General features: G+C 36.2%; 1 protein-coding gene and 1 long non-coding RNA gene across 2 annotated transcripts in view; both read right to left on the reverse strand.

Annotated features, from left to right (window-relative positions):
* LOC141448063 (uncharacterized) overlaps positions 1-26,561 on the reverse strand; it is a 75,468-nt gene that overhangs the window by 27,678 nt on the left and 21,229 nt on the right. The window lies entirely within an intron of this gene.
* LOC141447968 (uncharacterized) lies at positions 18,450-24,505 on the reverse strand. The gene is made up of 2 exons (XM_074115953.1): positions 23,061-24,505; positions 18,450-23,024 (listed from the first exon to the last, which is right to left on the reverse strand). The coding sequence occupies exon 2, from the start codon at positions 19,755-19,757 to the stop codon at positions 18,450-18,452; it is 1,308 nt and encodes a 435-aa protein (XP_073972054.1). The 5' UTR covers positions 19,758-23,024; positions 23,061-24,505.

Consider the following 26,561-nt stretch of genomic DNA (forward strand, 5'->3'; position numbering starts at 1 on the left):
GTTTACAGGAAAAATCCGACAAGCCTTTAACGAACACACCATTATTTAGACTTCCAGATAAGACGCAGTTTCCCTCTGGTCCAATAAATATTGCACGCGAACCACAACCCAGGAGATACACACCACCACAACAGAACCAATACAGACCTACCCCTATGAGTATTTTAACTAGAAACGTCAATCAAAATGTCGGTCAATCGAATATTCGTACTCCATATAATATACCAATTCCTCGAAACAACTATGTTTTCGATGAAATAAACAATATGCAAACTAATGACGAAGAACCTAATGAGTTTGAACAATATCATATTTTAGACGTAGACCAAACACAATCCCCAGAAACCACCTAATGACTGTTGAAGAACAAAGCCCCATACTACCTTACATTTACTATTCAAACGACAATTTAAAAATCCTAACCGACACCGGTAGTACTAAATCTTTTGTAAATAGCTAACAAATATTTTAAGAAATTGTTTGGTCCCCGCAAGGTTGAGGCCCCCCTGGGTCGGTTTTTTGTGTCAGTACCGGTCCTCAGTTGGTAGCATTGGTGTTCTGGAGAGAGTGGGGTGGGTGGCCGGTGCTGTAGAACTGGCCAGTTCCCCCTTGACTGTGAATAAGGAAAAAAGGCGTGTTAGCTTCTCTGGCAAAACGTAAGAATTGTGATTGTCTGTGCTTCCGGCCATATTGTGGCGTCGGTTAGATACGCAAAACCTTTTGTGACTGTATTAAGAACATTGTTAGCGGGCATTGGGTAATTCAAAAAGCCATTGTACTTTTCGAGGAAATTAACATTTGCAAGTTTTATACTATCATTATTAACCAGAATTGTCTGACACCCCCGTCTGTGGTTCTCATGGTTTTGTTCCTCGATTTATGCCTTGAGACCTTGCATGGTCATTATAATTGCCTTGAGCACTGCTTACACGTTTTAAATTGTCCAGAATTGTATCCTCTACTCCAGTTCCAGTATTGTTCAGGAACTGCGTCTTATTTGTCTTGGACATATTATTGTGAACAGTTTGTCTATATTATTATTCATTTATATATATATTGTTAATAGCCCTGTCCCTATTTTTATTTAGAGATATATCGCATATTATTTGTCTCGGACATATGATTGTGAACGGTTTGTCTATATTATTATTCATTTATATATATATTGTTAATAGCCCTGTCCCTCTTAGTCATTTATTGCGTTTCATTTGTCTTGGACATAATTGTGAATATCCTTTGTTTATTATTAAACACGTATTGTTAAAAGCCTTGTTACTATAATTCAGCACATATATATGTATATATTCAGTAGCAATTGCCTGAACCTACTATTGTCAATCTCCTTGTATGCATTATTAATCGTTTATTTTTATTGTTTACTTTATTGAATGGACTATTAATTGATCTGTAATTAAAAAATAAACTACAATTAGGCTTTTCATTGATAGAGGTATTTCAAGTGTCGGTGGCGTCCCCCACCCCCGATCCTTCCCTGACCAAGTTATATTGAAGTCGTCGTTCCTTTTATTTTATGTACTATTGCCCCCTCCCCCTACTTGACAATTATTCAGAAATATATCCAAAACGACCCATTTATAATTACCATAGCTCATGGAGAGAGTAAAGAAAATTTTAGCACGTTTATCACGCTGGGAAAATTGTTTAATCAAAAAGAGTTAAATCTCAAATTTTACCTTTTAAATTTAATAGAAATTTTGGTATTCTATTAGGAATATATAATCTTAAAAACTTAAAAGCGAACAGTAATTTAACAAAATATGAATTAGTGACACCGAACGCAATCGCCCCTCTAAAATACCTAAATACCCAAGAAAAGCATTTATCTCTTAGTCTGGCTGGTAACTCTGAACAAATAATTAAAATACCAATTCAAAATTTAAAACAGGGACATGGAATAATTCCTAACATAAGATTTAATGACATAGAAATACCGTAAGGTTTAGTGAAAGTAGAAGATTCTAAAGCTCTATATACAATAAAAGATTTAGGAGAAAATACCGTCCGAATAAACATAAAAAACCCAATTCCAGTCACAGACATAGTGGAAACCGAAATACAAAAACAAATAAACAAAAAGCTTAGACAAAAAATAAGTCAACTGTCCCATTCCACTTGGAACGCACCCACATGTGTTATACCTAGAATTTTAGATGGAACTGGTAAACGGAAATGGAAATTAGTTATTGATTATAGGAAATTAAACGATAGAACAATTGACGGTAAGTACCCTTTCCCCCTAGATATATTAAAGAAAAATTACCCATTCGATCCAGGACCTTCAGGATCCAAAGATTAATGTTAGAACGAAAATAAAATATGAAACGGACCGGATAAGGAATAAATAAAGGGAATAACGAATAAATAAAAGAGAATAAACTAATAAAAATTATTTAAAACTACGAGGGAATCAATAATAATAAAATATATTAAAACTCAATATGAAGAAGATCACCTAGTTAGCGGGAAATGTAATTTAAACAACTTTATTAGGGAATTGCGTTAAGAGTAAGAGCGCACTTAGAATCAAGTGCAAGGAAGGGGCAGTTCCATAGGATTTATTCCAGACTGAAATACAATGTAGATTATATTCATAATATATCTTACTCTGATTCCAAACTTATTATCCAGGCAAGATCAGAATCATTTTATCTAAATTATAAACCTCACACTCCAGGTGCTTGTCAATTGTGTACCGTTTGCAATTTAAAAGAAACCGAAGATATTTTGCACTTTGTCGGAATATGCCCGATACTAGCCCCTTTCAGGCGGCAGGCAATATTTAGGAAAAAATGTACTCTCAACAGATGAAATTTGCAAATATCTCGATGGCAATGACTGGACATTACTCTGTAAATACCTAAAAGATGCCCTACATTATAGGAAATTGTTGTAGGAAGAGTTTATTTAATTAACTTCCGTGTTCATCTCCTAAAGGTGAAAATTTGTTTTTATGCTATCTCTTTTTCTTTGTTAATTTTTTTATATTAATTATGAAAGTAAAAGAAGTATATAGGTATATTTCGTTTGTAATCAATCATACATATATTAGCAACTCGGCAGACGGATACTATCCATGCTGATAAGTGCTACTGATTTATGTTTATCTATTCTGTATAATGTATTATATTTCTTAATAAATGCACTATTATTATTATTATTATATTAAAACTCTAAACGAGTGCAAAAAAAAAAGTTATATTTTTTAAATAAATGGTTACTCTCGCTGAATACGAGGTAATCAATAAAATAAAATGATTAAACCTCGCGAAGTACGAGTATACAAAAATTTAAATTATTTAAACTCACTCGATACCATAAAATAATAATAAGTAAAATAAATAATTACTCATACAGTAAGAAAATTAATAATTTAATTAATAATTAATTATTACATGTAGAATAAATAAAACAACTAATGAAATAAAAATAAATAAATGTTATAAATAATAAAATAATCCTCATTATATTGTTATAATAATTAGGAATTAAGGAACTATGGAAGTAATTGAGCATTGAAATTAGCTCAAAACCTAAAATCACCCCTAATCCAAGTAATTATAGAATAATGAAGGGATAAGGAGCAGGGAGTAAACAGACAGTTAAATTGTCCACTAACTTACCCAACTATGTTAATTATCATATAGTATTTGAAACTATAGAAGGAAAAATCAATTTAGTTGAGCTTTAAATTTGGCTCTAGTTTTAAAACTTTTAAGACCTCTTCCTCTTCCAGAAACAGGAAGCGATAGAAACTCATCGATTAGACATACTAGCTAAATATCTTTGGCTCTAATTCTCATGTTCTACGGTTTATCCCAAATGTTTCCCCGAGTTATATACACAAAACCTCTAGACTCAGCGTATATATATTTTCTTCGACATCAGCCATCTTCAAACGTATAAATACTTCCATCCTAACCAGGCCAGGTAGTTCTAATAATATTAAAGTCAATAAAGGATTCGAATCTTTCCTAAATTATAATAATATCTCCCTTTACCTAACCACTCCGCACTACCATAATTCCAATGGACTCATCAACAGAGCTCATTCAACCTTTATAGAATTACTTAATCTGATCCGTATCGAAGAACCTAAGATACCTTTAAATAAAACTCTAAAGCTAGCAATCATAAGCATACAAACAACACTCCAAATAATACACTAAAACTTAGCCCCAATGAAATCAGTTTTGGCATAACAACTCTTACAGAACAAAATCAAACAACCATTTTTGAAATTCAAACCGATGAATATCACAAAGAAAAACAACTCATACATAAAGTAATTAAAGAACAAATAGAAAAGGAAAAAGAGGAAAGAACCAATTTACTAAATGAAAACAGAGAAAATGTAGAAATACCCCCAGGAAAAATTTATATAAAAACCCATAATAGAAACAAAGCTAAGCCAAAGAATAAATCAGTAACATATGATAAAACCAAACAGTAAGTCCTAACCGGCAAAACCAAGAAAACCAAAATTCACCCCTCACAACTTAAACGCCCTAGAAAATTTGAAAATCATTCACGTGAACCTTCTTGTTCGCAGGCAAACAAACAAAAGAACGAACATGATCGTCCTCCTGATTCTCCTAAGCCTGGAACTAGTGGCAACCCATAAAGTTACCAATTTAAATAAAGGTCCTGGAATAATACCAATTAAAATCCAAAATTCACATATAATGGAAAAATACTTCACTTATATACATTCTATCAATATTACCTCCCTGCAAGAAGAATTATTTAACACTGACAACACCCTTGACTCCCTAGTAGAACCTAAACGGAACCCTAAACAAGCCTATGTAGAACATCTCAAAACAAGCTCCCATACCTTGTTAAAATCCTATATGAAAGCCCATATTAAGTACGCCCAAAATAAACTCGATCATGTATTAGTGAATTCCCAATTAACTAGACCCAAACGCGGCCTAATAAATGCCTTAGGCACAGCCATATCCTGGATAACTGGTAATATGGATGCAAATGACAAAAAGTATTATGACCAAGTCATTAGGAAAATCGAGAAAAATGATTACCATTTGGAACACAATATCCTTCAACAATTAACTATTAATAAGAAATGAATTAATGATTTTAATAAAGACATCTCCATTATTCGAGATAATAATTCTAAGGTTAAGAAATTACTTAACTACGTCATCAGCAACACAATTGAAATCAACCAATTGTATAGTAAAGTAAAGTAGTAAAGTAATCTCGCCTATTTTTTCAGGCGGGGCTTAACGTCCAACTACCAATTAGGTGTCGTACACGGAGACGACTAGCAAACATACTTTACTGTAAATTTCTTTTATTAACCATTAAATAAAATCCAAGGCCTAAGACCGGGAATCGAACCCAGTACCACAATACATATTAGCTTTGCAGGTTTCGCCTCTAACCGCTCGGCTACCGTGGCGCCTTAACCAATCGTATACCTCTCTTCATTCGGCCCTTACCCTAATAATTAATAAAATCAATGATTTGGACGACTCAGTCGAATTTTGTAAATTAGGCTTAATCCACAGTAGCATAATTTCCCAAAAGGAACCAACGCAGTTACAGTCCCTTAATAATATCGAATTGATATCGAACAATGCCGAAATATTATGGCAAGTAGGAAAAACTTACTGTTCAATCACACCCACTCATCTCCATTATTTAGTCCAACTCCCAATTAAAACCCCCTTAACGGAAATCTATTTTCTTTTGTCCTATCCCTATGATCACTTGAATCAGACTGTTACGTATTTCTAGAATTTAAGGGGAGTTGTAATGCAGCGAAATACGTAACTATTTGAGTGACAGTCTTGATTTGACAGAGGCACCTCCCTTCAAAAAAGAGACTTACAATTTTGGTCACCTAGAGCACTGTTGTACCGCTCTAGCCTCAACACAGGGTATCAGTTTCTCTTTCTACTCACCTAGCTAAGTGGCAGGGCCCCAGTAGTTGTAACCATTATAACCTCAAGTTCCGCGCTTTTTTTTCTTCTTCTTCTTGAGCTCGTGTGTGACGCATAACCAGACCGCCTTTTTTGTTCTTAGTGAACATCTCACACAAATCCGGTTATATTTTGTGAATCTTCTTGTGAAGTTGTACAGTTATAATCTAATAACATTTTCTGGTGTATAACAAGTTCGGCGGCGTATAATTGAATTGCAGGATTCTAGTTCTATTTTTACGCCATTCAGTTGCTGCCTCACGTGGGTAATCCTCTCAACAGTCTGGTAAACCTTTAATTTACAGTCCCACACTTAGTAAGAGCTGGTTCAGCAGTGATCATAGAAGTCACCACTCTAAATAGAATCAAATCAGGCGGATGCCCGTGACGTATATTAACATCTTCTACATTCAGAGTAAGATAAATTTCCTATTCTTTCCTCTCCTTTATATCTCTGCTCTACGCCTTGTTAGGTGTTAATATGAGTCTGCCGAAGCCGTTTAAGCGATTATTGCAATCGCCCTGAAGGTAATTTTTCATATTCTTTTCTCTGGTTTCAATACCTTCAGTATCAGCTCAACAGTTATTTTGTTACTAATCGTTTATCTAATTCGAAGCTAAGTGACTATTCACTGCAAGCTCCACTTGTACAGTCTGGAGAGACGGAGTCTCTACCCTGGATAGAACAACTTCTAACCAACCGAGGTGTACGGAACTATAATAAATTCAAGGCAAGTGTACGCCTCTTAATCTTCTTACTAGCCCTTCTAGTGCTCTTATATTTTCTCTCAACCGAGGTTGAGACTATACAGCTTCGTCTGTCACCTGCACATTGCCTAAATAGTTATTCTTGTGCCAACAGATCCTTCATCAGCAACCCGTGGACAGCTCTGGAAGGGATTGCCTGCCCTTCAGGTAATCAGAGGAGTTCCCAGGGCATACCCACTAGTCAGTGTGCGTTTTCGGGCTCGGACGTGAGGCGGAAGAACTGGGGAGGTGCTTTGTTCAACAACAAACTTATTATTATTTTGATCAGTGCCTTTTCTGTCTTGTTGCCCCACCTTTCTATCTCTTACCGCAAGACCTGCCTATGGCTCCGTACGGAGTTCCTGCAGTGGTCTAACTATTCCCGGAAACCATCTAGTGGTGCCGGATGAGCTCTACCGAGCAAGCAAATACGTAACACAGACCTTTACAATAATTACTTCCCCTTCGTTAGTCCTGAAAACTGATAAACTGTACACAGCCCATTGTGAATTATTATTAAACTATTATTATTGTAAGAATGCAACCATTAATTAATAATGAATGTATAAACAACCTATTAAGTAATAACATTGAAAGCCAATGTAAAATAGTAAATATATCCAAACCTAACCCTTTTATAAAATATGTTGAAACTATAAATAAATATTTAATATATGAAACCCCAACTGTAAACATTGATAAACACAAAGTAAGTTTTACAGTAAACATTAAGAAAATTGTCTTGTTAACTTTAGAAAATAAGGAACAAATAACCAATTGTAAACCCATCTATATGTATAATGAATTTGAACATATGTTAATCAATCCCTCTATCCCTGATCAATATGATCACCTTAATATTTCCTTTCTTGACCTTCACGACTTGAATATTAAAATGTTACCCCTAGAGGAACTAGAAGAAGGATCCACTTCCGACTACACAACAACTTTATTCATCATCGCCATCATAGCTCTCTGCCTCTCAATCACTCATCTAATAATCCGTTATAGAAGAAAAATCTATAAAATTGTAAAATTCTTTAACAGAAGTGAGCCCCAGCAACCAGAGGAGAATTCAACAGATACTTCAGTGACTCCCCTGCCACCAGTTCGTACATCATCAATGGCAGCCTACCAACAACTTCTCCAAATTCGATAAACTCCTCAGACTTCCAAATTTCGTGAGGACACGAAAAACTTAAGGAGGGAGGAGTTATATACACAAAACCTCTAGACTCAGCGTATGTAAATTTCCTTCGATATCAGCCATCTTCAAACGTATAAATACTTCCACTCCGACCAGGCCAGGCAGTTCTGCCCAGTCGCTGTCCAAGTTCAGTTCCGCTCAACCCATCATCAGTCATAAGTAGTCGTGAAGTTCCCTTTCCCCCATATTACTATTGTAACCGTTATTTTATATATCTACTTTCATTATAATAAACAATTGTAATTTCAAGTAAATAAATTTCTTTTTAAAAAGCCCCTAACGGACAAAAGAAATATAACTGGCGCCCGATTGCAGAGTCTCGAAGTGACATAAATAAAACGGTCCCTAATTGCAGAGACTCTAAGTGACATAAGCAATTCACCAACATCGTATAAAAGTGATTGAGAGCGAGAGACCAGAAGTCTCCTGGGTCAACAACTATTCATCATTCAACATTTCAACAGCATCTTGGAGTTGGGCAGGACTCACCCTGTAAATATTTACTATTCCTATTTTTATTAATTTTCTATAAATTTTTCTTATAACTTTTTATGAATTTGTATTTCCCGTACAAATAGTACATACATTTTATTAAACCAAAATATTGTCCCTATAAGTCCCAAAAGAAATAAGAATTTTCGCATTTTTCACCTTTGACTTGTACTATAAAAGTACCATCGGTTAACTTCACCAGGCGGATAAACGAATTCATCGTTGCTAGAATTTTCGTATTTTAAGAAATAAGAATTATATAATTATAATTCTTTTTAAAAAGCCCCTAACGGACAAAAGAAACTAGCGCAAAATTGTGAAACGAAAACGTCCAACAAACGGAAACGGTTCGCTAAGAAATTGGAGTTTTAGTTATTTGTTAAATTCTAAAACCGGAAAAGTTCAAGTTCGAAAATATTGTATTGACACCACTGTATAAAAATATCAGACAAATTACAACAGCAAAATTCAAGGACATAATTGACCTATTACGATATATACCGCCGGAACATCATGATTTCTTCAAATCCCTTTCTCACACACACAAAATGTAGATGAGTAGTAAATGGTTTTTTAATAAATTTATGTTTTTTATGCTTTTTTCGTTATGTAGTTAAAAAATGTTTTGAATCGCATAAATTAAGTTTACGAAGTGTTTTAAAGATATTATAAAATAAATTAAGTATGGTGTTTTTCAATTTAAAGCATCTTAAATTATGTTGAATGGAATTGGGCACCTTCAAATTTTATAATGAATCTGGATGTTAATTTTGAAAGCGCTCTAACTCCATTCTTGATAAGAAAACGCATACGAGGGTCGTTTGAAAAGTCCGTGCAAAAATAAAAACTACTTAATTTTTTGGGGTAAACCTTTTTTATTTTTCAACACAGTCTCCTTTTAGGCTTATACACTTCGTCCAACGCTGCTCTAGTTTGTTGATCCCTTCCGAATAATAGGATTTGTCCAAGTCTGAAAACTAGCCATTCGTTTCTGCAATCACCTCCTCGTTTGAATAAAATCTTTTTCCCGCCAGCCATTTCTTCATATTGGGGAACAAATAGTAGTCCGAGGGAGCCAAGTCTGGAGAATAGGGGGGATGTGAAACGAGTTGGAACCCTATTTCCATTAATTTTGCGACCACAACTGCTGAGGCGTGAGCTGGTGCGTTGTCGTGATGGAAAAGGACTTTTTTGTGGGCCAATCGTGGGCGTTTTTCTTGCAGCACGGTTTTCAAACGGTCCAATAACGATGAATAATATGCACCTGTAATACTTTTACCCTTTTCCAGATAGTCGATGAGGATTATTCCTTGCGAATCCCAAAAGACAGTCGCCATAATCTTTCCGGCCGAAGGAACGGTCTTCGCCTTTTTTGGCACAGATTCCCCCTTGGTAACCCATTGTTTAGATTCAGGAGTGTAGTGATGTATCCATGTTTCATCCACAGTGACGAAACGACGCTTAAAGTCCTGCGGATTCTTCTGGAACAGCTGCAAACCGTCCTTGCAACCCTTCACACGATTTCGTTTTTGGTCAAGCGTGAGCAATCGCGGCACCCATCTTGCGGATAGCTTTGTCATGTCCAAATGTTGATGCAAAATATTATTTACCCGTTCATTCGAGATGCCCACAGCACTAGCAATCTCACGCACCTTCACTCTTCTGTCATCCATCACCATATCATGGATTTTATCAATGATTTCTGGAGTAGTAACCTCAACAGGGCGTCCAGAACAGAACGTTCAGCGTCACTTGTGCCCATATGGCCACTCCGAAAATTTTGAATCCACTTATAAACTGTTCTAATCGAAGGTGCAGAGTCACCATAATGTTTATCAAGCTTCTCTTTAGTCTCCTGAGGCGTTTTGCCTTTCATAAAGTAGTGTTTAATAAACAAACGAAATTCTTTTTCGTCCATTTTTTGAAAATCACTCGACTTCCTCAATTCAAACGAATGCCTAACACAAAGAAATAGACCGATCTGGCTGAAACTTGGTGTGTGTTCTTCCAAGAGATGCTACTAACTAAACATAACCTCGATACGCGCCAGTGGTGCTATCTCTCTGACTTTGCACGGACTTTTCAAACGACCCTCGTAATTATTCACTTAATAATTGCCACTATTTTAATAGGAACTATAAATTTAACACCCTTAGATACACTTAAGCAGTATGACTCATTAGTATCCTGTACGTATATTTTTAAATTCATTGAAACGCAAACTCTTAAATATCTCGATTTGAAGATAAATGGAGTTAGGCCACTTTCAAAATAAACGGCTCATTTGTTGTTTTAAAGTAAACATTATGAACGAAAATAACATCATGAAAAGCTATTCTTACAAAAAAATAAAATAAAATTTACGTTTCAAATTTGAAACCCTGATTTTTCAGAGAAAAGAATCTTTAAATGTGTTTTACTCAAAACTTACTTTTTGCGTAATGCGGTGTTTCAAGATGAAATCCGCACGAATTTTCCCAATGGTTAAGCTATATACACGGACGGCTCTAAGGTCGAAGTTCAGGTGGGGTTTGCTTACTTTGACCCATTTAGAAATACTAGTGCCCTCTTCAAATTAACCAATCAGTGTTCAGTTTTTACAGCTGAATTAGTTGCTATTTTGGAAGCGCTTAAATATGTACAATCACTGCAATATTCAGAAGTTGTAATTATCTCAAGACTGCAAAAGTGCTTTATATAAACTAAAATCAATTAAAACGCATAAAAAATATAATTATTAATATACTGGAAAAATTAATAGATTTAAAAAATGATAGTAAAATAGTAAGGCTGGTATGGAGTAGGGCCCGTTGCGGAATAGAAGGCAATGAAAGGGTGGATAAGCTGGCAAAATAGGCCGTATTAAACGGTCTGTTACTGTCGGTGTATCTGCCTCATTCTGATTTTAAAGCCTGCATTAGAAGAAGAATAAATGAAAAGTGGCAAAGATCTTCCATAGAATCCCCAAAGGGACAGTTTTATAAGTCATTAGTCCCTAAAAGTAGGGCAAAAACCCTGGTTCCGCGATGGATCATGCTCCAAGCAGTATGTCACCATCGTTAATAGACTGCGCAGTTACCATCATATTTGTAAAAAATATCTATATAAAAATAGGTAAAGAGGCTTCCCCTCTTTGCACAACCTGTGAGAGCCCAGAAGACACCACATTGTTATGACGTGCTCCAAATATACTCATAGAGACCTCCTGTTTAAAAATTTAAAAAATCAATTGTCGGCTGAGATAACGTACCCCAGGATTCTGGAAAATAGAGAAGCATATGATGAACTGGTGCACTATATAAACATACTTAAGGACGCCTAAATAAAAATTAAGAACCAAGAATAGAATGTTCTGGCTAATAGTGTAAACTGATGCCAGTAAAAAAAAAAACAAAAAAAAAATTACTTTTTGCAGATTCGTGGTTTTGGCGTGGTACCGACGATGTGACGTAGATTGTCAGAACTCTGAAGTCATACAACAGGAAACGATCATGTATTTCGCATACTACAAATACTGATTACTACTGAATTTCATGCAATCAAAATACGACGATACTACAAATCTCTTTTAGATGTAGAGGACAAACCCAAACAAAACGAAAGTATAAACAACTACCACTGTGGCAAGACGTACCACAGAGGAAATCTGAATCTTACAGGCACATACGCAGGAGACATTATTGGCCAAGTTTGTTTAAAGGTATTCCCGATTTTATTAACCAGGGTTCAACTACTTAAAAGTTTGTTACGACCGAAATTCTGTAAAACTTCCATACAATGTCACTCGTACTCCTGAAAAACCTTTCCATTTAAAATAGAAAAATAATTTTGTTTTAAAAAACTCAGTAAGTTAAAAAGTAATATAATTATACTTATGCACTTTTGTTCTTTCAAAAGGGAAACAGCATAGTAAAGAAAAGAATTATTTTGTTACTTTTACTTCGCAAAATACAAACAAAAATTGAAATTGAAAAAATACAACTAATTCTACTAAAATTAATTTTTTTTGCAGATCGCATACCAAAGAAAAAGAAGAAAAGGGTTTGGAAGAAACATATTCGTCGCGAAATGAGAGTGAAAGGAGTCTCACAGAGGATTTCGAGGTGTCTAACATGCTGCTCGCTCTTTGCTTCCATCTCCTTGCTCCAATAAAATTAAACATAATTGCACTTTACTGGTGAGTGAAGATGAAAGAAAAAGGATTTATAATGATTTTAGGGGGTTGCCATCTCTTAATGACCAACGTAACTTTATTGCTCACTATATTCACTCAGCAACAAAGAAAAGGAAGACAGCAGGTGAAAATTCTAGGAGATCAAATACCAATACTTACTATTTGGACTGCTAATGGGGCAAAGCGTGTAGTTTGTCGGGAATTTTTCATTGGCAACATTGATGCTTTACTTCGCAACTCATGCCAAAAAATTACAAAAACAGGGATAGTTTCTCAAGATTTAAGAGGAAAGCACCTGCCACACAATAAACTTCCACAAGCTACAGAGAACTCAATTCGTAATTTTATTTTATCTTTACCAGCTGTTCAGTCTCATTATTGTAGAAAAACATCAAGTAAAAAGTATCCAGATCCAACACTCAACATTCCTATAATTTGGGGAAAATTTAATGAACACTGTACTGAAAATGGTCTGCAACATGACTGTTCAGAGTTTATTTCAATTATTAGTTATTTCATTTTTAGTTAAAAATTCTGCCGCGCCTGAGGGAGAGGGGGAAGCGTTCTCTCGCGCAGGGTGTTGGTGTGTTAGAGCGAATGGAGTTAGAGATGACTATATGGCTACGGCAACGGATGGTACTCCTTTACATTGTATTGGAATGTATTGGTTATCAATTATTACTAATACAAACATATTTTATTGGTTGTACTCCTTTGTTGTCTTCACACTGATACCAGTCATCTAAAAACTGATCCAGCGCAACGGCACTAGAGCATAAGGATAGGCGAAGAGACTAAATTTCAAGCCTCCTAGCTCCCCTAACATTGGTCCTCGAGGCCGGATACCTGGAAATCAGCAAATAAAAACGGAAGTGAAAGACCTCGTTGCCGTCAGAGTACTGCTTACGGGAGCGGACAGACGACAGCTGGTAGTTGGTGGAAAGCGGATACGGATACTAGTACAAAGAACAACGGTTGGCGGCGGAGTACATCGGTGCGTCGTAGGACTGCTTACGGGGGGCGGAAAGACGACAGCATTTCAGGTTGCGGAAGCGGTGAGTCAGACCCATTTCTCTCCTTAAATTCAACATAGTTCCTAATTTCCCTTCTCATCATCTCCTAGTTGTTCCTTCCTTCTTTTCCTTGGATTTTTAGCATTCTCTACCTGGGTAACATGGCTGAACTAGAGGAGCGGGTGAAAAAGCTTAAAAGGCGGAAAGCAGCAGCTCAGAGTACTTTAACTAAGATCCATAATTTCGCCCACAATACAGACCTCTCGGTAGATAACTACAATCAGTTTCGTTCGAAATTGGATCGGGCAATCGATTCATTTAAGAAACTCGAAGATAGTCATTTTGAATGTTTGGGATTCTTAAATTATGAGAATGATATTTCCCGAGCGGAGGGACAGACAGTACGGTGAAACAGAAGAGAGGTTCTATGAAACTAAAACTATAATAAACGGGAAACTCAACGGAGAGGTAAACAGAGTGTTAAATCGGTTTACAATTAAAAGGAAGAACCAGGAAAGTGCACATCCGGACGATGCGCTTTATATTGGGTTAAAGGTACCTAAGGTGGAAATTTCAAAATTTGATAGGAGAACAGATGAATGGTTGAAGTTTTACGAGGCTTTTAACGGTATGGTTCATAGTAATGAAAGGCTTTAGGATTTAGAGAAATTCTATTATTTAATTAATTGTTTGGCCGGGGAAGATAGTGAAATTATAGCCGCTATAGAGGTTACAGGTCAGAATTACAGTTTCGCTTAACTGTAAGATAGAAGCGATGTGTTTCTAATTCATTTATTGAGTTCAAAGGTGGACAAAGTTACACTATCGGCTTGGGAGGTAGAAATCTCAACAAGTAGAGACATGCCTTCGTATAATGAGCTATCTAGATTCATGGAGAATAGATGCAACTATTTAGAATCGATAGAAACCAAACGCGTTATTAGGGCAAAATCGATTTCAAAGGAAAATAATTATAAACAACATTACAAAGAGAAGAACGTTTTATTTGTTCACAAAAAAGGGTGTGATGTTTGTAGTGGGTCAAATCATATTACTGAACAATGTTTTGACTACGGTAGATGAAAGGAAAGAAATTATCCAAAATAAAAAGCTTTGTTGGTTATGTTTGTCGGCAAACCATCGGGTTGCTAAATGCAGGGAAAAATATTGCAAATTATGCAATGGGAAGCATAATTATTTATTATGTCGTATTGATAGTTCTAGGAATAGTGGGGGGAGAAGCCTCGCTACAAACTCGGGAATCCAAGACTAATGAAGCTGATAAAGACGGATTAGCTTTATGCGGCTTTAAAAAAGAGGATAAGTCCGGCCATGAAAACAAATTATTGCTCGCTACAGCTTCTTTTTATATTTTAGAATTTTAGATGGTAAACAAAATCCTGTTGTTGGACGCTTTATTCTTGACAGCGGATTTGAGATTAATATCATTTCCTCTGCGTTCTATTCAAAATTAATTCTAAATAAATTAAGGAAACTACCCAAGTTCTCGGGATTGGGAATGGTCACTGTACGCTAAAGGAATATGTTTTAACTACGAGTACTTTATCCTCACGGAACTCTTCATAAAAAAAAGAAAATTTTTAACATTATTCATTCTTTATCAAACGGCCTACAAACAAAACATTCTTTCCCAATACATAACTAGTAGAGGGAAAAAGAGAGATCTGGCGCATTACGTCATCAACGTCGGATCCAAATCCCCTCCTTCCTTCATGTGGGTTGGGGGGTTGGGGGTCAGGTTAATATAAGAAAAAAAGTTTTTTAAAATACTCCTAGCTTCGATCCTGCGATCTTTTACTCTAAAGTCAGCAACTCTAACCACTAGACCATCAGTGTTACTGGTAAAAATATGTATTATTTAAGGTCTATCAAGTTGGGGCGGTCACTCCGCCTTTCCTCACCGTAGCTGTGCCGATGGAGCGTGAGGTGTATGTGTGTGTGCGGGGGGGGGGATGTATTGCATTCTCCACAGCTTCATCTCTGTTCACGGTTAGATCCCCCCCCCTATTCGATGGTTAGGAGGGTGCTCTTCCACGTCCCTAGCTGTACAGTTCCTCAAGTAACTTCCGTTATACCACCTCCTCTCTCAGTTTAATTTTTTACCGATATTTTTTTAAACGTTTTGGTGAAGAGTGAGTGGGGGGGGGGGATCTACAAGACTTTCAGTGATTTCTACTTTTATAACATCAGTTTTACGCAAACATGGCTATGAGTGAAATGGGTCTGCAGCTGACTACAAGTTTTCCACTCAACAAAAACAACTCCAAGGTATTGATTACTGGTCTCTCCCAAGATTATGTGCCTCTAATAGCGGTGAGATCGAGAAAAGATGTTATTTATCTAGATGTTGAAGACTGGACAACTTTGAAGTCAAGCATGCAGACTTTCAGTGACTTCTTCAATGGGAAAGAAGCAGTTTCTCCAAGTGAAATCAACCTTAACAAAGCAACAATATATTTTATTAAGTTCACGCACAAGATGATTTCCATCCAGGGGAAAGCAACTTGGTTGGAGAACCTTCTAAGTTTTCAACCTACGAAAATCAACCTGCTAAGAAATGAATACTTAAAACTTCAAAGCTTGTTAAAAGATGTAAATGTTCAATTGGATTATTTATCAAAACTTTGTGTTCCTAATACATTATTTCCATATTATAAAGAAAATTAATAAACATTTTCACCCGCAAACTAAGTTTTTTTTATATTTTATAAATTCCTCTAAAATATTTTTAGTAAGGAGAGGATAAGAGAGAAAAAAAACCTACACAAACTTTATTATTCTACTAAATCATTTTTATTTATCCAAGAGGGTTTCTTAAACCCTAACCACTTTACATACAGCTTATCATTTTTACGTCTTAGTATTTTTTCTACAAGATATACATCTTTATATTTAGTTTTCTGCAGTTCTTGTGCATAAAATGCTCCTTGAATAGGCTGTCCTGTTAAATCATCCAACAAGTAAGTATATGGGATAGTGTTACGGACATTTATAATTTTAAATACTTCAGTGCTCCAATTGGGTGTGTAACCTCTGCTAAATATAGTTCTCTTTTTCGAAACACGTACAAAGTCTCCTTCTTTAAAACGTTGTTTATCTTTCCTTTTTACTTTAGAAGAGTATACATTAGCTAGTAAGAATGCTTCATTGCTAAAATTTACTTCCGATGGTGTCATACCAACAGTATGGTGTACTTTGTTGTTGTAGGTATTTATGAGATCAGGTAAGTTCTTTGTATAATTGTAGTTTCCTCTGAGACTAAATAAGCGATACAGCATAGATTTAAAGGTTCTATTAAATCGTTCAACAATTGAACTTTTAACTTGGCTGTAAGTACTATAGTGATTAATGTTGTGCTTCTTCATGAGTTTTGTAAAGGAAACATTGTAGAATTCCTTCCCATTATCAGTCTGAATATTTTTTGGTACTCTTTCACTTGAAATAAAAATATTATTCATAGCTTGAGTGATATCTTTAGCGCTTTTGGACTTAACAGGCTCCACCCAGGCATACTTTGAAAAACAATCAATCACTGCTAATATATATTTGTAACCACTATTTTGACGAGCATATGGTATCATTTCCATTAAATCAGCTTGCCATAAATCATCAATACCTTTGAGCAATGTACGCCTTCGAGGGTAGCGTGAACGTGCTGGTCTATGAAGTTCAACAACTACTGCCTCTTTGCTAGACATGTCTTTATGGTTCAAAAATCGTTTTAAGCGTAGCTGCAGTTATAGGAACATTTGGGTTCAATAAACTTAATCGGTTCCTAAAAACAGTGAATAAACCGCGCACAAAATTATCTGTAACTTTTTTTCGGGCTTCGTCGTACGTTTCTAAAAGATAACGTTTACTAACAAACTGTTCTTGTAAATATGTATTTGTTACTAAATCTAACTTTTTTATATACTTTTCCAATCCTTCAGTTACAAATTGTTCAAGATAAATCTTATTAACAGCATCTGAACTACCAACTGGACTATTGATTCCGAGTATTCGTTTATTTTCAAAGTCTATAAATTCTCCATCTTCATCATCACTAGCATGAAATACTGTTTTTAAGTGATGCAAAGGTCTGCCAAACTTGTCTATAGACATATCGAAAACCAAACAACAACTGATAATTTATTCCTCAAGTAATTCCTAATAAATAATATCCGCCTCTCTCAACTCTTCGATTATAGAATGAATTTCATTTCCATGTCCAGTGTGACCAGCACTTGTTGATGCATATAAGAGCCGAAGTCGATCCACTAATTCATTTGGATCATCCCAGTATTCATAAACATTTTGCCCAACATCCATACCTTTACCAGTAGTAGTGGTCGTATATCTTAGACCGTATCTTCTTTGAATAGGCTTTGTTGCAATTGTAGTCCGAGGTGTCCTAGTAACTTGATCTGCAGTTGATGGTGGTGTGAAATAGGGTTGAGCCGACTGTTCACCCATAGAAGGATAAAATAAAGGAGCTATAATATTTTTGTATTTGAATCCTTTGCTGGAGCTAAGAGGTTTTTCATCACTAAATTGTTGTTTGTGTGCGTTACTAACTTCTAAAATATCCTTATAATTTTCCAAATCTTCTACAGTGTATTTGTTAGGCTTTTTTAAAAATAATAATTGTAATAACCCAGGAGTACCTTTATACCAGTTTCCATTTACATTGATATCATTATCATCAATGGCTACATGTGCATTTCCTATCGTCATGCCTCCAGTAGGTAACATTCTAATGCCGTATCTATCATCTAGATCTTTAGTATCTGAAGTCATATGTTTCAATAAATACGGTTTTATTAAAGATCCTATCTCTTCTACTTCTTCTAAGCTTTTCTCCAATTCCATGGAGATTGTTTAAATTGTATGGCTCTGTGAACTTTCGCTAATTTTAATCCATAATCGAGAGCTTGTTTGAGAGCAGTGTAATGTACAACATATCTCCCCCGTTTACCAAGATGAGGAATTAATTTTTTTATATTTGCTTTGCTTCTAGGAGGTACAATTGATTCCGCAAGGAATGGTAGATCATTGTGAAGCAGATGAAGATGTTTAGGATAGTCCACATCCACTTCCAATATGTATCCACATTCAGAATCATCTGGAATGTCCTGAACTCTTATTTCTTCTGGTCGTTCTACCCATCTGAAACCACCGTATGGTAGAAACCTGCTCTGGGCGTCACCATATAAGTTGTTAGCATCATAGTACATGATAAACACGGATTCTTGAGACGGATCATAATTATGCATGTATCTATTGTTAGCTTTGCAATGTCTTAGTGAAGCTTGACAAATACCTCCTCTTATTCCACGTTCAACCATTAAAATCATATCATAATCCAGTAAAAGTTCTAATTTGACACCGGTTAAACGTAACATCGCATCCCATGCCATTCCTGGTGCTGTGAAATAATGTGCAGGATCAATTTTATGTGTCTCCATTGTTACATTTCTGAAGTTTTGGAAGACATCAGCCAGTAACAAAACATCTGTTTTTAAATAGATATCACTATACTCTCCTAAGGTAGAGCATTCGAAATGATTCCATACCTTCATAGCGTGGTTGTAGTCTTCTTCATCAATGTTACTGTCCATTAATGTGCTGTAAAATGCCTCTTTCGGTGGTAAATTGTTTTCCTCTAACCTCTCCCAAGAGTTAACGTAATCATATGGGAAAACTCCTTTTCTTAATACAAGCGGTAACTGAGTTTCATTGAAAAATTTTGTTGTTTCTCTGAAACTGTTTTTTGGGAGATATAAAACTAATTGACTTAGACTCTCGGACATAAATCTAAATGAGTCAATGAAACGAAATTTTATTCCATTAATGAATTTGGTGAACGAAATAAAATTTTCCTCTGAGTGGGGTAAAATGTCAATCCTCCCAGGTGCCTTAGCTAATTCTTTGATGATGAGATGTGCGTCATATCCGCTGAGGTTGTGAATGATAACGGGGACATAGTTAGGTGTCCTACATCGTAAGTTACATTTATTGCAGACAGGTCCCCTATACATGCCGGAAATATGACAGTGATCACGCACCTTGTGATTATCTTCTGTAAATGCTTGCTTACAGAGATAGCAGATCTTAGCCGCCTTCCATTCTCTCTCTTCTAATTCGTCAATCAGCATTTCTTCATTAATTTTTAAAATTTTGTTAATAGAAACTGATAAGTCTTTGAGATGGTCTAAGAAATATTGAGCAGCATTACTTCCTCTATACAAGAATGGTTCTTTAGTCAACCAAAGATGATCTATTTCATCGCTAGTTTTAACGTATGTACAAAATGAAAATGGTATATGTTCTTGATATTTCGTTGTGTATGAACTCGCTGGAGAAGGTGTGCATGTATGTATTTGATTTAAAATGCACTCAAAATCTGCATAAATCACAAAATTCACTTTTAACTGATGTTCAACGTTTTTGAATTTAATAATGGGCTCATCAGTTGGGAGTTAAACGGCTACTGGATCATTATCATTGCAATATATACTATGCTCAGTTAATTTCTCAGCCGCAGTTCTCCCATGCTGATTGTCAAAGTGAGTGAAACAACGCTTACATACTTTAATCAAAAACATACAAATCGTACTAACTGTGATATGGGAGTTTTCTTCAGCAGACACACAGGACAGCAAACTCAGTAAAATCCTAGCTGAAGGTGGTTTATAAACACAATAATATCCTCCCCCACCAACTCGTATTTAACTTGCGATGGTAAATGATTCTTCGTACTTTAACAGCCATGTTTATGAAGATGGGCTATAGAATGTTTATGTCCGTGGGAAAAATTTAATATCAGCAATTCAAAGTAATATTAGCATTTGCACTTTCAACTAATGCGGAAGTAATGTAATGTACATACAATGTATGTAGAGATGCGGAGGGTAATGAACGGACACTTAGTACTTTAATATTCCCCCATTGTGTAGAACTAATTTACTAAAGATTAATATGCATTTTCTAGTATTGGTGACCTAGCATTTCAATATGTGACCATATAGACAGCTATGAATTTTAATATAAAAAGGTTAGTGGTCTTAACCAGGAAAAGATGAACTGCGGAAGTAATGTAATGTAATGTACATACATACAATGTATGTAGAGATGCGGAGGGTAATGAACTGACACTTAGTACTTTAATATCCCCCCCCCCCGCACACATACACCTCACGCTCCATCGGCACAGCTACGGTGAGGAAAGGCGGAGTGACCGCCCCAACTTGATAGACCTTAAATAATACATATTTTTACCAGTAACACTGATGGTCTAGTGGTTAGAGTTGCTGACTTTAGAGTAAAAGATCGCAGGATCGAAGCTAGGAGTATTTTAAAAAACTTTTTTTCTTATATTAACCTGACCCCCAACCCCCCAACCCACATGAAAGAAGGAGGGGATTTGGATCCGACGTTGATGACGTAATGCGCCAGATCTCTCTTTTTCCCTCTACTATAACTGGACTTTAACGGAAAAGATTATACAAAATTTAGCAGATCCAGGATGTATTGAAGCGGGAAAAGAAATAGACGGCATTTTAGGAGCAAGTTTATTTTTCGATATCATTCGTCCTAGAGATTTTATGTTACGAATAAGGGTGACACGAAAACTACTCATTTTATTTAAGAAGGAATTGGGGTGGATATGTGCGGGGGAATTAGTTCAATCTGGTGAAGTATCGGAAGTGAATTGCTTGCTCGCCCTTAATGCTCAGGTTTCACATGCAACAGGAAATCGGTAAGGAAAATACATTATGATTTTTGCGAATAGAACTTTAAATGTACGACATCTACAAATGTAGACGGGAGATACATGGTGAGCTTACCCTTTGCAACAAATCCTGATAACTTGTGGTAATCTATCCACGGGGCGGAAAAAAGGTTCCTATTAATGGGAAAAAAATTGTATAGTAATCCAATATTGCGGAAACAAGATACGGAACTTATGGATGAATATTTGCTTTTGGGACACATGGAATTGATGTATGCCCGATTATGGGCCAACCACATTATTTAACGCATCAGCCGGTAGTAAGGAAGGATGATAGCACAACCACCAAAGTAAGGATGGTCTTTGATGGGTCATTTAAAACAAATAATGGACTCTCCTTTAATAGCACTATGCTTTCGGGTCCCAGTCTCCAAACTGACTTAAAAGGGTTTAGACTTCCAGCGTATGGTTTAATGGCGGATATAGCGAAGATGTACAGGCAGATTAGGGTCAAGGAAAATGAAACTAATTTCCAACGCATTCTATGGCGGAATAATTCAGTGGAACAGTTACGTTATTACCGCTTAAAAACTGTAACGTATGACAACAATACAGCACCCTTTCTAGCGATTAGATGTAGGCAAGAAATTGCGGAGGAAGTAAAGCACGCATCACCGGATATTGCTAAACTGATACGCTCTCGTTTTTATGTGGACGATTTTATTTCCGGATTGGATATGGAAGAGGATTTGGGATTGATTAAGTTAATGAAAGAAAGTGTAACGGCATTAGACATTGCAGAAGTAAAGAAGTTCTATTGGATTGATTTAAAAATAGTGCTAGCATGGATTGCGGGACATCCAAACGAATGGAACCAGTTTGTGGGTAATGGAACGGCATTTATAAGGCAGACGACTTGTCCGGAACAGTGGAACTATTGATCCTTCTTGTTTAGCTTTCAATTTCAATCTTCAGGCTGTCCTGAACACACCAAAAGGAGATACAGGCCAATTAATCTATCTGCGAAAGTTAGCTATCTAAACTTGACGGAATTTGATCTCTGATCACATAAAGGACACTGCTATTTAAGGGATGAGTCTCAAGGTAAAAGAGGTGCGAATGAAGTTGCAACGTGTCTGCTAAAATATATCAACCAAAAATCTGAAAACACCCACATTACGACAATTAGAATGATGTCAGATTCATGCGGCGGTCAAAATTAAAACACCCTTATGGCTTCAACGTGCATGCACTTATTAAGAACTCTTCCAAATTTGAAAACAATAAGGCATACTTTTTTTGAGCCAAGGTAAGTAGGGAGAAGACGCAAGTACCGTCAGATTTTGCATATCTATAACTGGATGACAGCAATTCCTACGTTAGAGCGAATAGTCATAAACTGTGAATAGCGTGTTTGGGAATATTTCTATTTATATCTAGTTTAATCGTCGTTTAACTGAAAATTCAACTCTTTGAAATTCCGTGATATTTGTGTCGTGTGCATCTTGGTGAGTACGTGTTAGCTTGAAACAACATGGCTGAAGCCGTAGTACAAAAATAAAACTATGTGGCGTCATCCGCCAGTGCTTGGGGTAAGATGCCACTTATTGAAGTGTTTCAATTTCGTATTTATTCTCATTCATTATTACATTTTGAGAATTTGAATGACAACCAAGAAGTCAAAGCACCTCTGGCAATAGCTTCAACAAGCAGCAGCGGTTCCAACATGGCAATAGCTTCAACAAGCAGCAGCGGTGCCAACACTTCTTTTGAAGAAATTAGTCCTATCCCCAGATTTCAGAAACCCAAGCAAACTCGAAGAAAGAAACAAACTGCTGAAGTCCTTACGACGGTGGAGAAACGGGAGGCATTGAGAAGAAAGGCTGCTCTGCCGACAAAAAAAGGGGAAAAAGTACAGAAGAAAAAGAAAAGGAAGGGCAGTTCATCTTCAGCATCCTCCGCTCCCGACAATTTGGTAATGACCAGTGGTGAGAGTGACATTGAAGAGGAGGACGATGATTTTTGTATTGAGTGTAAAAGATATTTTTGTGATAGGAAGGGCCCAAAATGAGATTGGCTTCAATGGATAACATGCAAGAGATGGCTACATGAAATTTGCAACAAAGACAATTTGCATTGCAAAAAATGTTAAAATGAAACAAAAAATGTCTTTTGTTCGGTGTTTCTTCCCCTCAGAGTTTAATATGAATATTTTGCAGTTTACCTAATATTAAATTTGTAATTTTTTCTTTCGCAATTTATAAGGTAAGTGGTGGGAAGATGCAAGTATCGTCAGATTTTGCATATCTACAACTGGATGACAGCAATTCCTACGTTAGAGCGAATAGTCATAAACTGTGAATAGCGTGTTTGGGAATATTTCTATTTATACGAGTATCTAGTATCTAGTTTCTATCGTATCTAGTTTAATCGTCGTTAAACCGAAAATTCAACTCTTTGAACTTGGTGAGTACCTATGTTATAATATTTCGTTGTCGATACTTAAGGTTTGGTGACGGATCAACTAGATTAAACGTAATAATTCCGTGATATTTGTGTCGTGTACATCTTGGTGAGTACGTGTTAGCTTGAAACAACATGACTGAAGCCTTAGTACAAAAATAAACCAGTGTTTGGGGTAAGATGCCACCTATTGAAGTGTTTCAATTTCATATTGATTCTCATTCATTATTACATTATAATGATATATTTTATAATATAAAACAATTTCTGACACACGAAATATAGTTTTTGTATAATACATTAATATTATTAACCCTTGAGCCTCGGGTCATATTGACCCAGCATTAAAAGTTATTAAATAAAAAGGAAAACTAACTAATATCATGTTATAGGGAATAGAAATCAAAGACAAAACTTTTTGGCAGCAGGCCCTTAACAACCCGGACGCAGAATCACCAGACTTCAATTTGGGTCTTTGCTGTGGGCCGCGTGGAATAGAACAGCCACTGTTGGAAATGGCAGTGTGGGATTTTCTGCATGCGGAATTTATCCATACGATCCGCAAAAATTCCAGAACATGCTTATACCATTTCTGACAATATGAAAGAAATTCCCCTCAGTGTTTAATGAGAATATTTTGCTGTTTACCTAACATTAAATTTGTAATTTTTTCTTTCTCAATTTATATCTTAAGATATTGTTGCATCTTCCCCGGTATCAACTGGCATCTTCCCCACATGATGGGGGAAGATGCCAGTTTTGCCAAATTTCATTCAAATGCATTTTATCGGTTTTGCATTTAATTAAATATACTAATATATATAAGTTATAGAGACGTAAACCACTGACGCACGACCTACTTAGGAGTGCTGAAGACAGCATCCTCATTTAATTATAAAAGAGGTCAATGCTTAGGGCAAGGCAGTTCCGTGTTACCATCTATGTCAAGTGTTTCTCTTACCAGTTAACGTGAGTGCCACCGCGATCATATACAGTAATTCTGCCAGGTATTTTGTAACTTAGAATTTAAGACTTTTTTTTGACTTTGAATATTTTAATAAGTAGTTAGAATTCAGAATTTGTACTTATAATTATTTTACCATTGCATGTACGCAATAATCCTTTACTACTTGATATTAAATTGTATGCATAACATATCTATTTTGTAGTAATTGTAATAAAGGTCTTTTTTAAAAAGGCGATCACTCGTTACTATAACGTAACTGGCGCAGTCGGTAGGACCACTCCCTAGGGTAAAGAGAATATTTACTCGTTTGTCTCAACAATTTAAGGGAGATACCGCATCTATGTATCTCATTATTTTATTGTAAGTACATTCATTCATACTACTTCTAATAAATCGAGTTTAGTGAATAAATTAATAAAATATTTTGTGAATTAGCAATCGAAGTGAACGCGTAGTAATTTTAATTCTTAATAACACAATGTCAGTAACAGCACCCCCGGTACCAATCTTAAAGAAGGAATATGTTGATATGATCCCGGAGTTCCATGGGGAACCGGAACTATTATCCAGATTCTTAGAGATTAGTGAGAAACTAGTAACAAAGTTCCTAAATGTAGTAGACCCTAACGATTTTCAGAATGAATACCTGCAATCGTCAATTTTAGCTAAAATCAAAGGGCCTGCAGCCACAATCGTCCACAACGCGCAATACGGCACCTTCAACGACTTAAAACTCATATTAATAAACGCTTATTCAGACAAAAGAGATGAATTTACGTTAACCGCCGAACTAGTTAATTTAAAGCAAGCGTCGGACACCCCCTTAGACTTTTATCAAAAAATTCAAAAAATTCTGAACCTTCTATTAAGTTACTTTAGGAATCATAAAACCCAGGTCGAGTATGAGATACTCAGCACACATGCTCGAGGCTTGGCACTTAGGACCCTGCTCAAAGGGCTACATGAACCCATCGGGTCTATTCTGGAAGCAAAGAACCCTGGAGATTTAAATACAGCATTATCCATGCTCACTAACGATTTCCAGTACAACTTAACAACTAAACAGTCTATATTCCAGACGCAAAGACATCCACCAAGATCGAAACCGTTTCAAGCCCAAAGGCCCAGATTCCCTCAACAGCAAACGTTTACAACCCCGAGACACGGACAATTTCCAAAACCGAACTACGAGCAATTCACACCGCGAGTACCCCAACTAGAGGCACCAAAAACCCGAATCACTCCACAAACCTTTTAGTACACACAACATACACGTCCACCTGTACGTACCCCACAAACACATATCCCGCCTAGACAAACTTACCACGAACAAGCGGGACCGACACCCATGGCATTTCCACCCGCAACACTTACAACCCACAGTACAACCAACTTTTGGCAGAGCCGACGACACCAGAACCCATAGTCGAGGTAACTGAAGAACAAGAACAATTAATACCTGACCCAGCGTCATACTGACCACAATCAGACTCTTGGACACTTCCATATTTTAAATTTAGCTACCAAAGACAATGAACTGCCGTACATCATAGACAGTAAGACAGGGTTTAGAATACTAATAGACAGAGGAAGCACAAAATCCTTTATAAAAAAGACCATCGCGGAAACCTGCTACGGGGAAAAATTAAAAACCACACCATTCGAGGTGACTACCAGACACGGTACCACGAAAGAAAAATACAGCACACAAATAGGCATAGCTGGACTCACCGGAATCAAGGGAAGGACAGCGGAGTTCTATCTCTTCGATTTCCATGACGACTTTGACTTACTACT

This window comes from Rhodnius prolixus, unplaced genomic scaffold, assembly GCF_049639745.1.
Source record: "Rhodnius prolixus isolate KJV_2025 unplaced genomic scaffold, Rpr scaffold_1, whole genome shotgun sequence".
In the NCBI taxonomy this organism is placed as follows: Eukaryota; Metazoa; Arthropoda; class Insecta; order Hemiptera; family Reduviidae; genus Rhodnius; species Rhodnius prolixus.